Genomic DNA, 14,391 nt, shown 5'->3' on the forward strand with positions numbered 1-14,391 from the left:
CATTTCTGGAACACGCCTTCTTACCCATCCTATCATTCAATGTTTTAATTGGTGAGTTCATATCACTCATATTCAAGGTGATTATTGATATGAATCTTACTGCCATTCTTTCGATTTTTGGTTGTTTTATCTTAATATTGTTTTTCCATGCATTTCTGCCTGCCCTTTCATTTGGGTGGCTTTTCCTGGTGCTTCAGTTTTCTCATTTATTTTTCTAAGTGTCTCTATTCTAGATTTTTGTTTTCAGTTAATTGTGAGGCTTCTATCAGATTTTGTGCTGGTATAGACATTTGACTATATCTCAAAAAGCCTGTTCTTTTCTTCTTTTATAATGTTGTGTGGTTACCTCTATTATTCTTTAAACTTCTGATTGCATGTTACCATTTATCATCTTGCTCATGGTTTTGTGTTTGTTTTTTCTTTTCATCTAGAAGAAGTCCTACTAATATTTTTTGTATGGCAAATTGGTAGTGGTAAACTCCATTAGTTTACTTGTTGTGAGAAGCTTTTATTTTTCCATCATGCTTGAATAATATTGTAGGATAAAGCTGACAGTTTTTACCTTTAACATTCTAAGCATGTCAATCCACTGTCTTTCTTGCCTTGTGTTATCTGCTGAGAATTTTGAGACAGTAAAAACAATGTGCCTTTACATACTGCATACTTTTTCCCCCTGCAGCCTTTAATATTTTTCTTTATTGTTGGCTTCTGATGATTTAAACAGTGATAAGTCCTAGTAAAGGTAGTTTTGCAGTTATAAATTTGGGTTTTCTATGAGCTTCCTAGATTTCTATATTCAATTATTTCCTTAAGTTTGGGATGTTCTCAGTTATTTATAATTTATTTTTTGAATAGGGCTTCTGTTCCCTTTTTTACTCACCTTTAACCATTCTTCCATAAATTTCCTCTTCTACTGGAGTCTGACTTTTCTTGTGGAGTTTCATTTTTTCCTAACTCTTATTTCTCATTCTAATTCCACATAGGGCGTTTTTACACATTTACATCTTCAATTTCCCAAATTCTCTCATCTGAAAGCTTAGGTCTATTTAATATACTTCCCATATTTGTCTTAATTGTATTTAGTCTAAAATACCTTCCAATTTTTTAAAAAAAATGTTATTTATTTATGCATACAAGCCCTGGGGTACAGGCCCTATATGTGTGTGTGGGGGGGGGGGGGGGCTGAGAGGATTCACCAGACAGATGGGGGAGAAGAACCAGTGGACTGACTGAAATACACTACTGAGTGGGGACATTAGGCAGGGCAGGAGATGTCTGGAACACCATGTGAGCCATTCCCCTGGATTGGTATCGCACTCGTGTTTCAGTGGCTGCAGACAGCTTCATAGTACTGCACCTTGTCCCTCTGTGTGCCACCAGGGAGGGCCCCTTTTAATTTTTTAAGAGAAGAAGCTCTTTTGTTCTTTGCCTCTTATTTTTAGGTCTTGCACTTGTCTTTGCTTTTGCTGGTTGTCCAAAACTTTACTGTGCTTTCTTAAAACATTCACTTCTGTTAGATCTTCAAATTCTGTGTTCTTTTTTCCATCTTGTGTTAAGTTGTTTCTTGTCTCCTCAGCATGTGTGTTGCCTTATTTGCTTTTTCTAGTTGCGGCATTATGTTTTCTTGTGCTTATCTTCTTTGTTTAATTTGGTGTTGTTAAGAGAGGTAAGTGATCCTGGAGTCCAAGATTCTTTATCAGTATGGTGGGGGGGGGGGGCAAGTTAATCTAGTCAGAGTGATCTGCACTGCATTTTCTTCACCTTCTCTGTAAAGCAAACACTGTTTGATGCTTCAGGGAGCTGAAACTTCAGGGCTCTGCCTCCTTGCTCCTCCTGTCCCTATACTAAGGAAAGGACATTGGCACAAGAAACACAAAGCTTGGTGAATGTGCCTAGGGATGTAGGTCTTTAGAAGGGTAAAAGAGGCTGCTGGCACCATCAGTTTCTCTTTTAGTACTCCCACCTTGGAGGGTGTAGGGGGCTGTGCCATCACATGCCGTATGTAGACAGATTTTCCATACCTCAGTTTAATAGTCCCAGCACAGTATGTGAGGCCTGTATGCCCTACTCACTAAATAAAATTCCTTGCACAAGGTATGTACAACCAGACAAACTGTGCTGGGTCCCTGGTTTACTAGTTTAACTGCTCTGTCTAACCTACTAGTTGGCCACCATGGCCACAACTTCCTTACCATTTCACTGCACTGCCCCAACAGGGAGTCACAACCTTCTGAGAAAGAGAAGTATATTTCAGTTCACTTTTGCCGTTGCTGAACTGGTGAAATTTCCTGAGAGCAAAATAGAGTTTTTCTTAGTTGTTCTTAGAAGAGTCATTAGAATCCCTATTGTGCTATATTGTGGCTCAGGCTAAAAATATTTCTGAGCACTTCTGTAAGGTAAATTCAATGTACATGTATCACAAAAGACAGCCACTTTCTTGAGACAAAGACAAAACATAAGTAAAACAAAGACCTATAAATATTTTTGAAGCATAAAGATTATAATAAACTTTTTATCTGTGAAGGTGAAAAAACAAAAACCAAAATAACTGCTCCTGTTTTTACATTTGTATACATTGAAATACATTTGTATTACAATGTGAAAAGTAAGAAATGTTCCAAGGATTTATGTTCCAAATACAGATGATCTGGATTTCATTCTTTATCCCGGAAACTTCATCAACCTCTTACTTTTGAATACTGGAAATGGATGAAGCATGTTGATAAATTTACCTACTGCATACCTTTGACTTCATGGAGTGAAGCATTGTTATTGCTATTGCTAGTGGATGTCCTGCCACTATCAAGGCTGGCTGGTCTTGATGCTAAATGAAAAAATCAGGAGACAGTATGATAAAATTTCCAGCTGATGACACTAAACTTTACATTCTGATCACAGAATGCATTGAGGAAGCAATCATGCATACTTGCGCAAGCTGAACATGCCCAAAAAACAATGACTCTAACAAATTAAAGAATATTTCTAGGTGAAGACATATTACAAGAAGATATTTCAACTGAAATTCAAAGAATGGAAGATAAAGTTCATAATTACTATAACTATTTTAGTTCAACAGAGGGTACCCCCTCCCCCACAAAAGTGTAATGACTAGATCATTAAAATAGATCAGACAAAGAAGACTGTACATTGCAGAGATGCCACAATCTAGAATATGAACATTTAGTGTCCTATAGTTCTAGCTTTACAAGGGAAACAATTCCACAGCTAACACATCCCTATACTACTTTTAAAAATTGTTATTATATGTGAAATTCCCTTCATGTGTTATCCATTTATTACTAATAATTTAGTTTGGTGTGACTTTCCACACAGAAATTTAAAAATCTGAAATGTTTGACATTGTAGAAAATGTGATTCATCTTTACTACAGTAATATTTTATAAAACAATGGTAAAATTTCTCTTAACTTTAACCTTACAACAAAACGCTAATAAAGTTACCTTTGGGCATTGTGCAGGTATACTTTATAAATGACCATGATTAAATCAGACTACTGAGATGAAGCAATAACCTTAAAGAGGCAAACAGAAGCACTGTTTCAGGTGTAAAGAAATGGCAGAAGTTTCTATGAAATGAAGTTAGAGAAAACATGGCTACTAGCACTGTCACATTCACCAACTCAATCAAGAGTCTTAGCATTCCCATTGTGTATGAAATATGTACTTTCTAAATAAAGTTTATGTCTTACCATGAATTCTTGATCCCGTACTAGAATCATCACTAATACCTTGTGGACTTATGTCTTCAAAGGATGTAGTATCTACATAAAATAGCAAAATGGATATAAAACATTTTTAACAAAAGAAATAACCATTACACAATTTTATGTATGCAGAATATGGAAATTATTTTTCAAACAACTATAACACATCTGATTCAATATATTTCATAGAGTCTAGTAGAAACTGGAACTACCAATAAAAACAATAAGCTTTGATGAGAATTGACTCACTTAAAGTAAACACCAGGAGCAATGTAAACAATCTTCCCTGTAACCCTGCAAAGCGAAGCAAGAGCCTGGGGTATTCTACATGTTTTTCTCTGTTTCAATCTGTAGTGTTCTTAGGGTATTTTTTTTTTAAGCTTCTATCACTCCTTCCTTTTGCACTTTTCCATTTGTTTGTAGTTTATTAGCTATTTATTACAAATGGCTTCAGGAAGATTTCAGTTATTAGTATGTTTAAATTTTTGTCATGATTGGAAAATCCCCAAACTGATTGTTTTGATAATTATTTCAGGTTTTTGCTGTCATAAAAGTATACATGGGAAAGTCAAATTAAAATTTCTTTTGCCAACAGTGCAAATAGCAGACAGCCTATACCTTTATTATTAATCAACTGCTTGGATCTGAAGCCTGTAGAAGAGTTGACAGTTGAAAAGTTGATAGCTGTAGTAGAGAAGGCCATAGCTCCCAATTCTTTTCTCCTTTTACCCGTTGAAATATCATCAGGAACCTCCAAATTCTCAGTACTACCTGTCCACTGTCCTCCTGCTAGGACCATGGACTGTACCAGGTCATTCATGGCTGGGATGCAAATGAAAGCAAATGAGTCAGCATGGTTAATGTATTTGCTCTTATTTCTAATTTTGTATTACACACAATTTTTTTTTTGTCTAAGGATTAATGAAAGTGAACATCAAAAACTATAAACACAAGGTCATTAGAATTATGACATGCATTCAGCTCAATGAAATGAACAGGCCAAAGGCTGATAAATTTCAGGAAATATTTTTATGCCCCCTCCACCCCGTAAAGATAGGAAAAGGAATTTTACTCTGTACTTCTGCCATGAGTTTTGTGCAGTGATATGCAATATAATTAGAAGACTTCATAACATGCTTTTTTGATGACAAAATGGAAGGAATAAAAGGTAAGATGGAGAGCAGTTCTTATATAGCATCATTATTGAAAATGACAAGAGTCCTTGGTCAGAGCAGGTTACTGAAGAAATTATTTATTCTATGAATTAAATACCACTCAATAAAAACCTGAAAGAGATGATATCCAAAGTAATACACTTAATTATCCATTTTTACTTAAAAAGGAAAAAAAAAACAACCCCAGAGTATTATTATATAAAGAATGACAAACATTCCAAGGGTTATATAGGTCACTTTATTTATTTATTTAATCTATTTTATTTAAGGAAATAAATTCCTAATGCTAAAAAGGTTTTGTTATATATTCTTTTAAGTAAATTTCTTTGGGGGAAAAAAATCTCTCTGGCATATAAAATTTAAGGATTCTTTTCTGCCAATTTTTAGAAAGCACTGGAAATTTACAAATATACTGTACATATAACCATATTTATGTGCCAGTGAACATACATATAAAGCAAATTCAGTGCCAATTTTGAAAAAAAAATTTGATTCTTCCAGCTCCTTGTATTATAGGAAGACTGCACTTTGCAAAATATTGAAAAACAGGCACAGTCCAGAGAAAGGTTAGTAAAAAAATTAGTAATTGAAGCCAGAGTAGTCATTTGAAAGAAGCTGAACTGTCATAAAGTCTTACACATGGAACGACGGTAGCAGGCCTTCATTTTGTCTTTATCCTTCGGTCTGTTCCTCAAAAAGGGCAGTCTTTTCAGTGCAATCACTTTAATGTCAGAGCATGAGGAAAAACAGAAACAGAAAAATGAAAGAAAAAAGGGAGAAGAACAGATGGGAGTTAAATGTTGAAATTAAGGACAGAAATGAATGTCTGAGTTTCAGCTTTGTATGCTAAACTAAAAAGCTATTAATCTTGTGCTGCTGAGTGATAATGAAATATGAAATATGTCTTTGATACTTTAAAATACTTGGAAAGGCACTGACGACAATGATGAGGAACATACATTTTGAAACTTAGCATTGGCTAAAGACCTACAAATACAAATTAGAATTAATTATGAAAGGAATAATTTTCCTAATTAATTTATAAAGGTTTGCCTTTAGAATCAGGGCTATTGGCAGGCCACAGATTATACAGATGAAAATTTAAGTCTTTTCAATACTCTATTTTAACTTTTTCAATTATAAGGCTTTATATCAAATTTAATTAAAGAAATAACTTTAGAAGAAATTTAAAAAATGCACTTCTTACAAGATTATTTTAGCAGTGCACATTAAAAATACAACAAAAACCAGGGTTGCCTCAATGCTATTTAAAACAAACTAAGGAAACTTGAAAAACTTTCATTTTTCTTATACTTTAATTTTTAAAATACAGGGAGATTATTTTGTGTTTTAACTGAATTCTGGTACATTTTTAGCAGCACCATGAAAATAGTTCCAGTTTGAGCAGTTTTTCAAAAAGTGAAACAAGCGTTGTATTAATTTCATTTTACAAAAGGTTGGCTGGAAGAAAGAAAAAGACTATTGACAGCTGTAGCAAGTGCTAGCACTAAGCACTGATAAAGCTGTAAGATCAGGAGGCACCCTAAAGCAAGCAAAAATGACCAAAAACATGTACGTATAATATTTTTTAGGTATTTTGAATACTTTTTGAATGAATTTATTACAAAAATCAAGTGGGGCATACAAAATTTGTGTATGAAATTTAGAATTATAACTACAAGAGAAGTTGTTAACATAAAAATAGTCACTTATATTCTTAAAGCTCCATTTTAATAAAATATGAATACAAAAAACCCTGCTTTATCTTGATGTAACTGCAATTTGGGAACTAGGGAACAAATCTACATTCAGCTTAAAAATGTATCATACTCATCTTTTTCTCAGAGTTTACCACCATATTATAGTCAATAATTATTTTTTTTTCAATTGAGGTAATTTTATATTATTATTTGTGTTTTAAAAATATAGCTTTCTTTCTTCTAATTCACTACATCGTGGCTCTTTTGACAAACTGACAAGTGTCATTCATTATGGAGAGTTTAAGGGACATGCAGTCTCTTAACTTAGTTATACTACTAAGAACAGTCATGATTTACTTTTTTAAGCTTTTACTCTGACCCTTTCCGCCCCTAAGTTAGTAATTACAGTTGTTTTCATGATTAAAAAGAAATGAACTGAAAGCAATGTAGAATGGACATTTAGCTAAAACAAAACTGAGTGGTTGCGGCATGCAAGTGGTGTCTTGTTTAGACACTTTCTTTTTCTGTTTTCAGCTGTTTTTCAAAAGACTGCTTTACTGAGACACATCCAAAATGGATAGGACAAAAGGAATTTTAAATTTCTCAGTGGTGGAATATGGTCTCTTTTATGGCCATTAGTTTGCAGGTATACAATGTTTTTCCCCAAACCATATTGAAATTAAGGGGGCATGAACATTGTTGATTTTGTGTTTAGTTAAAAATTGCTAAAATAATTAAAATTGCAGGAAAGGAGAATATTATGTTCTTCTGGTTGTTATTCTAGATGTTTCAGCAGTGAGTATTAAGGGTTGACAGATTTCTAGTTGTAACAAACAAGATAACCTCATCAAAAACTCCTTACTTTTTACTGGCATATCTTAATTGAAATACCTTCTTTTCATTAAAAATTGAAGTATATCCCTTAGCACTTCTCATTTAATAAGAAGACTGATATTTTATATCTAAAGGAAATGGGTAAGTTGAATTTTCTGGCAACTTTTTAACAGAAAACTTGATTTCTCTAAATATTCCGAGTAAAGTTTTATTTAGATTTGGCTTACAAGACTAGAAAGCAGAAGACCCAGTTAATAATATTTTATGTGAAGATACAGAATTAAAACATTTTCTTGATATATATACACGTATATGTAAGTCTAAATAGGTATAGATGTGTATGGATGATGTTATTTACTTATGGATTATAGTTTTTAGGGTGCTGTAGTCGCATTCTATCTAATCTCCTATACCCTAAAATACTCTATTCAGAATTAACTCCTGAATCCAAAATACTGTCTATAGAATCTTCCCTCAGGGAAAAATAACTGTTTTAATCTGGTTTTTACTTCAAATAAAGTAAAATATGAGTGTGTGTATCACATATTTACTCATTTTAAATTTTGGTGATTATGTGAATAAATTAAAAATTTCCTTTTAACATATTTTATAAGAACATAGCTCAATTTCTTAAGTAGCTTCAAAGGATTAGCTAGCATTGGATTATTTTCTCCTTCTCTCAAGATACACTTGTTCAGACTTTATCTTTTACCATTTAGCTAAGCACACTATTAACAAAACAGAAGATTATGACATGTATAGGGTGCTTTATGGAATAATATTTCTTAATTTCTGATTTAAAAATTTAAACCAGAATTTATACACAAGCTTCTAGGTACTTTCCATTTTATTTTAACTGATTGTTCACCAAGCAATCTCAACAATTTCCCTAACCGTCAGTTATTTCTAATTCATTGAATATCATGGTCTTCTAACTCCTAAATTTTTGCTTCAGCTTGAAACCATCTAAATACATAAGCATATTATAATATGCTCTATTATTCTCTTTAGCTGTAAATAATGATGAAAATGAGTCCTTATAAATAATTCTCACTTGCTCCTAATAATTATCCTATGCAAAAATAAAAGACTTGCCCCACTAACAAAACAAATAAGAAGCAAAGGTATTCTGGCTTTTATTTCAATGTTCTTTCAACTATTTTCTACTTTACATTATTTTACCTTCCAAAATGATGGTGTCTCTGCATTGGTATATCTCTAAATATGCAATACAGAACATCATTTGTATACTACTACAACATGCAATTAATTTATAATTATATGGAGTGAAAAAGAAAGGTATTTATCAGACAACTACCTGAAAAGAGTGATGTCAATAAAAAAAAAATTCTTTAGCAATCACTCTAATAGTAGACATGACAAATATTCAGAGTTAAGCACTCACTGCTGCTTTTCTTGGTTCCCAAAGTTTGGCCATCTTCTAAAGAGTTCGAACCTACTGAAGAACTATCTTGACTGTCTTGATGGGGGAGCTGAAGAAATCCTTCACTGGAGTCGGAGCGTGTAGGTGTCAATGTTAAAGATTTCTGACGTTCTCGATTGATATCTTTTTTAGACTTTATCAATTTTCTCATTTTTAGCGTAATCCAGTTGCCTCTCCTAGTAGAATTTTAAAAATTCTTATTAATCTAAAATTCAACATACCCCTCAAAAAATTAGTTAAGTGTAAAAATTACAAACTGCAATATAATTTCTCTTATTATGAATAAAATTGGTTATTGGTACCTTCTAGGAGGAGATGGGTCATAAAATTTGTACTGATCCATAATTTTCTCTTCTAATTTCTCCTTTTGTCGTCTTAATTCATTTAACTTATCACTATGAAAATAAAATTGCATTTTAGTATGATCACATTCTGTACATTTGTTAATGCTATTATTTTTTGATTATAACTAAAACATAAACACAGATACCATAGTTTACAAATAATTTATTAGGTAGTAACAGTGGTATGTTTTCCCACTTCTTTAAATTGGAAACATTCTTAAGAAAGGATATTGGACTTATAAACTTTCAAATCTTCAATAGGATTTATTTGTTTGAAGAAAATTTTCCATATTACAATCTGATGAATAAAGGATTTTCTCAACATCTACTTACAGCTGTTAAACCCTGTATCAACAAGTATTAGTCCCTAATTTTCTTGAACGCTTAGTAACTCAATTTTTGAAATGCAGGGTAATTTTTTACAATTTTAAATGTTGGAAAGTTTACAATTACAAATATACTAAAAAATATTGAATCATATCCTTTATATAAGCAGGTTTTCTCCTTTACAGAATTATTTAGGCTAAATTCGCTTAAAGAAATTTCCTGCTTTCAGCAATGCATTAATATATTACTTTCACCATATTTGAGTCTCATTTTATGTTCTCAGTAATACATTTTTTACAGGGAAACATCGAAGATCACAAAACAATGTTAAATGATCTTTCTAAAAAAACTGATAACAAAGAATACTCTCTTAACATTTAATGAGCAGTGACTTCACCAACACGGCTGTGAAGAGTGGCTGAGATTAAGAGCTCTCTTGTATATAGTAAATAAGGGAGAAACTACAGCAAACTCCAATTAAAACAGAGAGCATAGGAGCAATACCGACGACCCAGGGCAAACAGGAGGAAGGTGAATACAACTGAAGAAGTGAGAGGGGATTTCCACTGGACCTCAACCACCCTCTCCCACCCACAAACCAGAACACCTTGACCAAGGAAAGAAAAGGAGGAGAGAGACAGAAGAAAAAAAAAAAAAAAAAAACACCTGAAAGCAACTGGGAAAGCTGAAACATCTGAAAACCCCAGAAGGACAACAAAGGTCAGCAGGTGATTTGCGTGGAGGGGAGTGGGACTCCTGTAGATGGGGTGTGTGTGTGTGTGTGTGTAAGAAAGAGAGGCAGTGGGAAGGGTAAGACACAGCCTTCAAGTCACCACTGGGGGGGGGCACGAGTTCGGCACCAGCCCTGGGGAACACCCAGCCCAGCCCCAACACAACCAGAGGCAGGGAGGCAGAGGCTCACCTTGAGTAGCTATTCCCTGATAGGGAAGTCAGGCAGGGAGTGGTAGCCATTGAACAACACTCCGCATCACCTCTGCTACTGAAATAGCGCAGTTCTCTGCCATGAACAGTGCCTAGTACTTATATTCTTCTGGACTTTGTGCAGGGCTTTGCTCTGAAAGTGGAAATCTGTGCTTTCCACTCCCCCAGACTTTACTAGCCAAGAAAGGTGAGACAGTCTGCATCCAGCTCCCACCATTAGCTGAAAATGGCAGGGAGTGACCAAAGAGTTTAACCAGTTGGGCTTTGCCTGAAAGGGGAAATCAGCAACCTCCCCAAGACATTACTAACCACCAGAGAAAGGTGAGACAGCTTGCACTCAGCTCTCTCCATTAGCTAAAAAAGGGCAGGATGTGGCCAAAGAGGAAGCCTGTGCTTTTTTTTTTTTTGCTTCCTAGGACATTGCCTGCCAGCCAGCCAGTCAACCAGGAGGTGCCTGACAGTCTGCTGTCAGCTCCTGCCATTGGCCAAGGACTGCATGGTATGGCCAAAGGCCCTGAAACAGATGGGGCTTTGCACCTTTTTTACTTTGCTTCCTAACACATTGCCAGCCAGCACAACAGCCTGTGCTCAGCTCCTGGCCAGTAACAGGAAGGGTGGCAGGGCTTAACTGCAGTTCACTGGAGCACACAGGGTTCTCCTGCTGTAACGGGCAGCACATAGGACATGGTCATAACTAGAAGTTGGACAGTGGCAGAACCAACCACTACTAATGCATAGTATCTCATTCTTTGAATTGGAAACCCAGCTAGGGGTGGGTCCATTTTCAAAAGGAGCACAAAGCCCCCCAACAAAATCAGGCAACAGAGGGACCACCACCACCACCGCCACCAAGAACATCCCTCAGCCACCCAGAAGCACCTAGAAGAAATGCCAGCCAATACCAGCAACAGTGTCTCAACACATAGAAAGCATTAGAAAACAAACAACAGGGAGAAAAAAAAACCTCAAATAACCAAGCAAATATACAGGGGAAAAATTCACCACAGAAAGATCAGTCACCAGAAATGAACAAAAATTTAAAAGAATTGCTCATCCTGTTGGTAGCAAATTTAGAATCATCATGATAAACAAAAAGATGATGAAAAGGAAAAAAAAGTTATGAGACAAATAATCGATGAACTGAAGCATGAAAATGAGGCCTTAAAGAAGGAAATAAAAGAAATGCAGGAGATTAAAAGATCACTGGAGGAGATAAAGAATTCTGGGGAAAGCAACAAAAACAGAATAGATAAAATGGAAGAACAAATCAGCACCCTTGAAGACACAGATATAAAGAGAAACAAAGCAGGGAAAAAAGAGAAGTAAATAGGTAAGGAATGAGGAAATGTTCTGAGAGTTACCTGAAACCATAAGGAAAGGAAATAACAGAACTATAGGTCTTCTAGAAGGTGAGGAGAAAGGCCAAGAATTTGAGAAAATATTCAGAGATAATTGTAGAAAACTTCCCTGTTATGAAGGAGATGAAAATAGACATACAAGAAGCAAGAACACCAAACTACCATGATGAAAGGAGAAATACAGCACGACACATTAATAGTAAAGCTACCAAAAATCCAAGACAAGGAAAAAATAATGACAAAAGGAAAGAAATAAGTAACTTACACAGGAAAACTAATCAGGCTGACAACAGATTTCTCCGAAGAAACACTAAGGGTAAGAAAAGAGTGGAGGGACATAGTCAACAAACTCCAAGATATCAAATGCCAGCCAAGAATGCTTTATCCTGAAAAGCTCTTCTTCCTCTATGAAGAAATGAGGTCATTCCCAAACAGAAACTCCACAATTTCGTCAAGACTAAACCCCCACTCCAAAAAATAGTAAAAGAAGTGCTTAAACCAAAACCAACAGAGAGATGAATATGAACAGATCAAAACAAGGAATAAAAACACAAAAAGAAAAACAAATTGGCAAATGTAGGTGCCAAAGTCTCAATATTAATTCTAAATGTAAATGGTTTAAGCTCACCAATAAAGAGATACAAAGTGGCAGGCTGGATTAAAAACAAAACCCAACCTTCTGCTATCTCCAGAAAACACATATAACTACAAAAAATAAAAACAGATTGAAAGTAAAAGGATGGAAAACAATCCTACAAACCAATGGACTTAAAAAGAAGGCAGAAACAGTTACTCTTATGTCAGATAAGATAGACTTCAAAACTAAAAAAGGCCCCAAGGGACACAGATGGCCACTACATTATGATTACAGGGACAACACAGGAAGAAGATATGACACTCATCAACATATATGCACCAAATGAAGGAGCACCAAACTATATAAGGAAAATATATATATGGAAACTATTGTCATCTACGAAAACATATCTTAGAGAAAACACATACGTAGTAGGGGACTTCAATATGCCACTCTCAACAATGGACAGGTCAACAAGACAAAAAAATAAGCAAAGACACTAACTAAAGCTTTAAACAGGAATCTAGAACTCTTGGGCTTAACAGACATGGATCATTCTCAAGGACTGACCACATACTGGGAGACAAGTCAAATATCAACAGAATCACTAAACTTGAAATCATATTAGCTATCTTCTCTGACCATGAAGGAATCAAACTAGAAGCGAACCCTGTGAAGAAGGCAAGAAACTCACCTACTTCGTGGAGAGTGAAACCCACACTACTGGAGGACAACTGGATCAATGAGCAGATCAAGGAAGAAATTGAAGAAATTAAAAAATTGCTTGAGAAGAATGATATGATGACACTGCTGACACAACTCTACAAAACTCATGGGACACATTAAAAGCAGTTATAACAGGAAAATATATAGCAATACAAACTCACACAGAGAAGCAAGAAACAACTCAAAAGAAATAACCTAATCTCTCACCATTAAGAACTGGGAAAACAACAACAAAATAGCCCCAAACCAGTAGAAGACAGGAAATAATAAAAGTCGGGGCTGAAATAAATGAAATAGAAATCAGGGGGGGGGGAAATGCAGAAAAAAAAAAATCAATGAAACCAAAAGTTGGTTCTTTGAAAAATGTAAACAAAATAGGCAAACCCCTAGCCAGGCTCAAAAAAGAAAAAAAAAAGAAGAAAGCACAAATAAACAGGATCATAAATGAAAAAGGTGAGATCACAACAGAAGATACAGAAGAAATCAAAAGAATAATCAGAGAATACTATGAACAGCTATTTGCAAACAAACTCAACAATCTAGAAGAGATGGATAAATTGCCACAACTCTACAATCATCCACAGCTAGATGAAGAAATAGAACTAAACAGGCCAATTACAGGCAGTGAAATTGAAGCAGTTAATTAAAACCATCCCCAAAATAAAAGCCCAGGACTAGATGGATTCATAAATGAATTTTACCAAACAATCAGAAACAAGCTAGTGCCTATCCTGCACAAACTCATTCAAAAAAGAAGGAAAACTACCAAATACTTTCTATTAAGCCAACATCACAGATGCCAAAACCTAACAAAGACAACACAAAATAAAGAAAACTTCAGATCAGTCTTCTTAATGAACACTGATGCAAAAATCCTCAGTAAAGTCTTAGCCAACAGAATCCAACAATGCATTAAAAGAACAATTCACTGGCCCTCCCTGGTGGCGCAGCGGGTTAAAGCACAGCACAAAGAAGCTGAAACCACTTCCGCATGAGTTTGATTCCCTGGAGGAGATCCACATGGCGAGGCAGACCTCTCCTGACCTGCCCGCTGCTCCCCTCAGCAGTGTACTTCATCGATCTGCCTGTTCTGCTCCCTGCTCTGTCTCTGGTGAATCCTGTCACCCTCCACATCTCTGGCCTGTACCCCAGTTCTGGTTGAATAAATAAATAAATCTTTAAAAAAAAAAAAAAAGAACAATTCACTACGACAAAGTGGGTTTTATATCAGGGACACAAT

General features: G+C 35.1%; 1 protein-coding gene across 3 annotated transcripts in view; it reads right to left on the reverse strand.

The window, feature by feature from the left end:
• CCDC88A (coiled-coil domain containing 88A) overlaps positions 1-14,391 on the reverse strand; it is a 137,319-nt gene that overhangs the window by 15,503 nt on the left and 107,425 nt on the right. For all 3 annotated transcript variants that reach the window (XR_001145947.1, XM_004691409.2, XM_012731528.1), the window contains exons 24-29: positions 9,180-9,272; positions 8,839-9,053; positions 5,537-5,620; positions 4,343-4,546; positions 3,710-3,781; positions 2,744-2,824 (exon numbers count right to left, since the gene is read on the reverse strand). Coding sequence is in view for 2 of the 3 variants with exons in the window: in XM_004691409.2 (XP_004691466.1) it covers positions 2,744-2,824; positions 3,710-3,781; positions 4,343-4,546; positions 5,537-5,620; positions 8,839-9,053; positions 9,180-9,272 (749 nt within the window). In the remaining variant the exon portion in view is untranslated. The remainder of the gene's footprint in view (positions 1-2,743; positions 2,825-3,709; positions 3,782-4,342; positions 4,547-5,536; positions 5,621-8,838; positions 9,054-9,179; positions 9,273-14,391) is intronic.

The sequence above is a fragment of the Condylura cristata genome, unplaced genomic scaffold (genome assembly GCF_000260355.1).
Source record: "Condylura cristata isolate star-nosed mole 26May11 unplaced genomic scaffold, ConCri1.0 scaffold00031, whole genome shotgun sequence".
NCBI classification, from domain to species: Eukaryota; Metazoa; Chordata; class Mammalia; order Eulipotyphla; family Talpidae; genus Condylura; species Condylura cristata.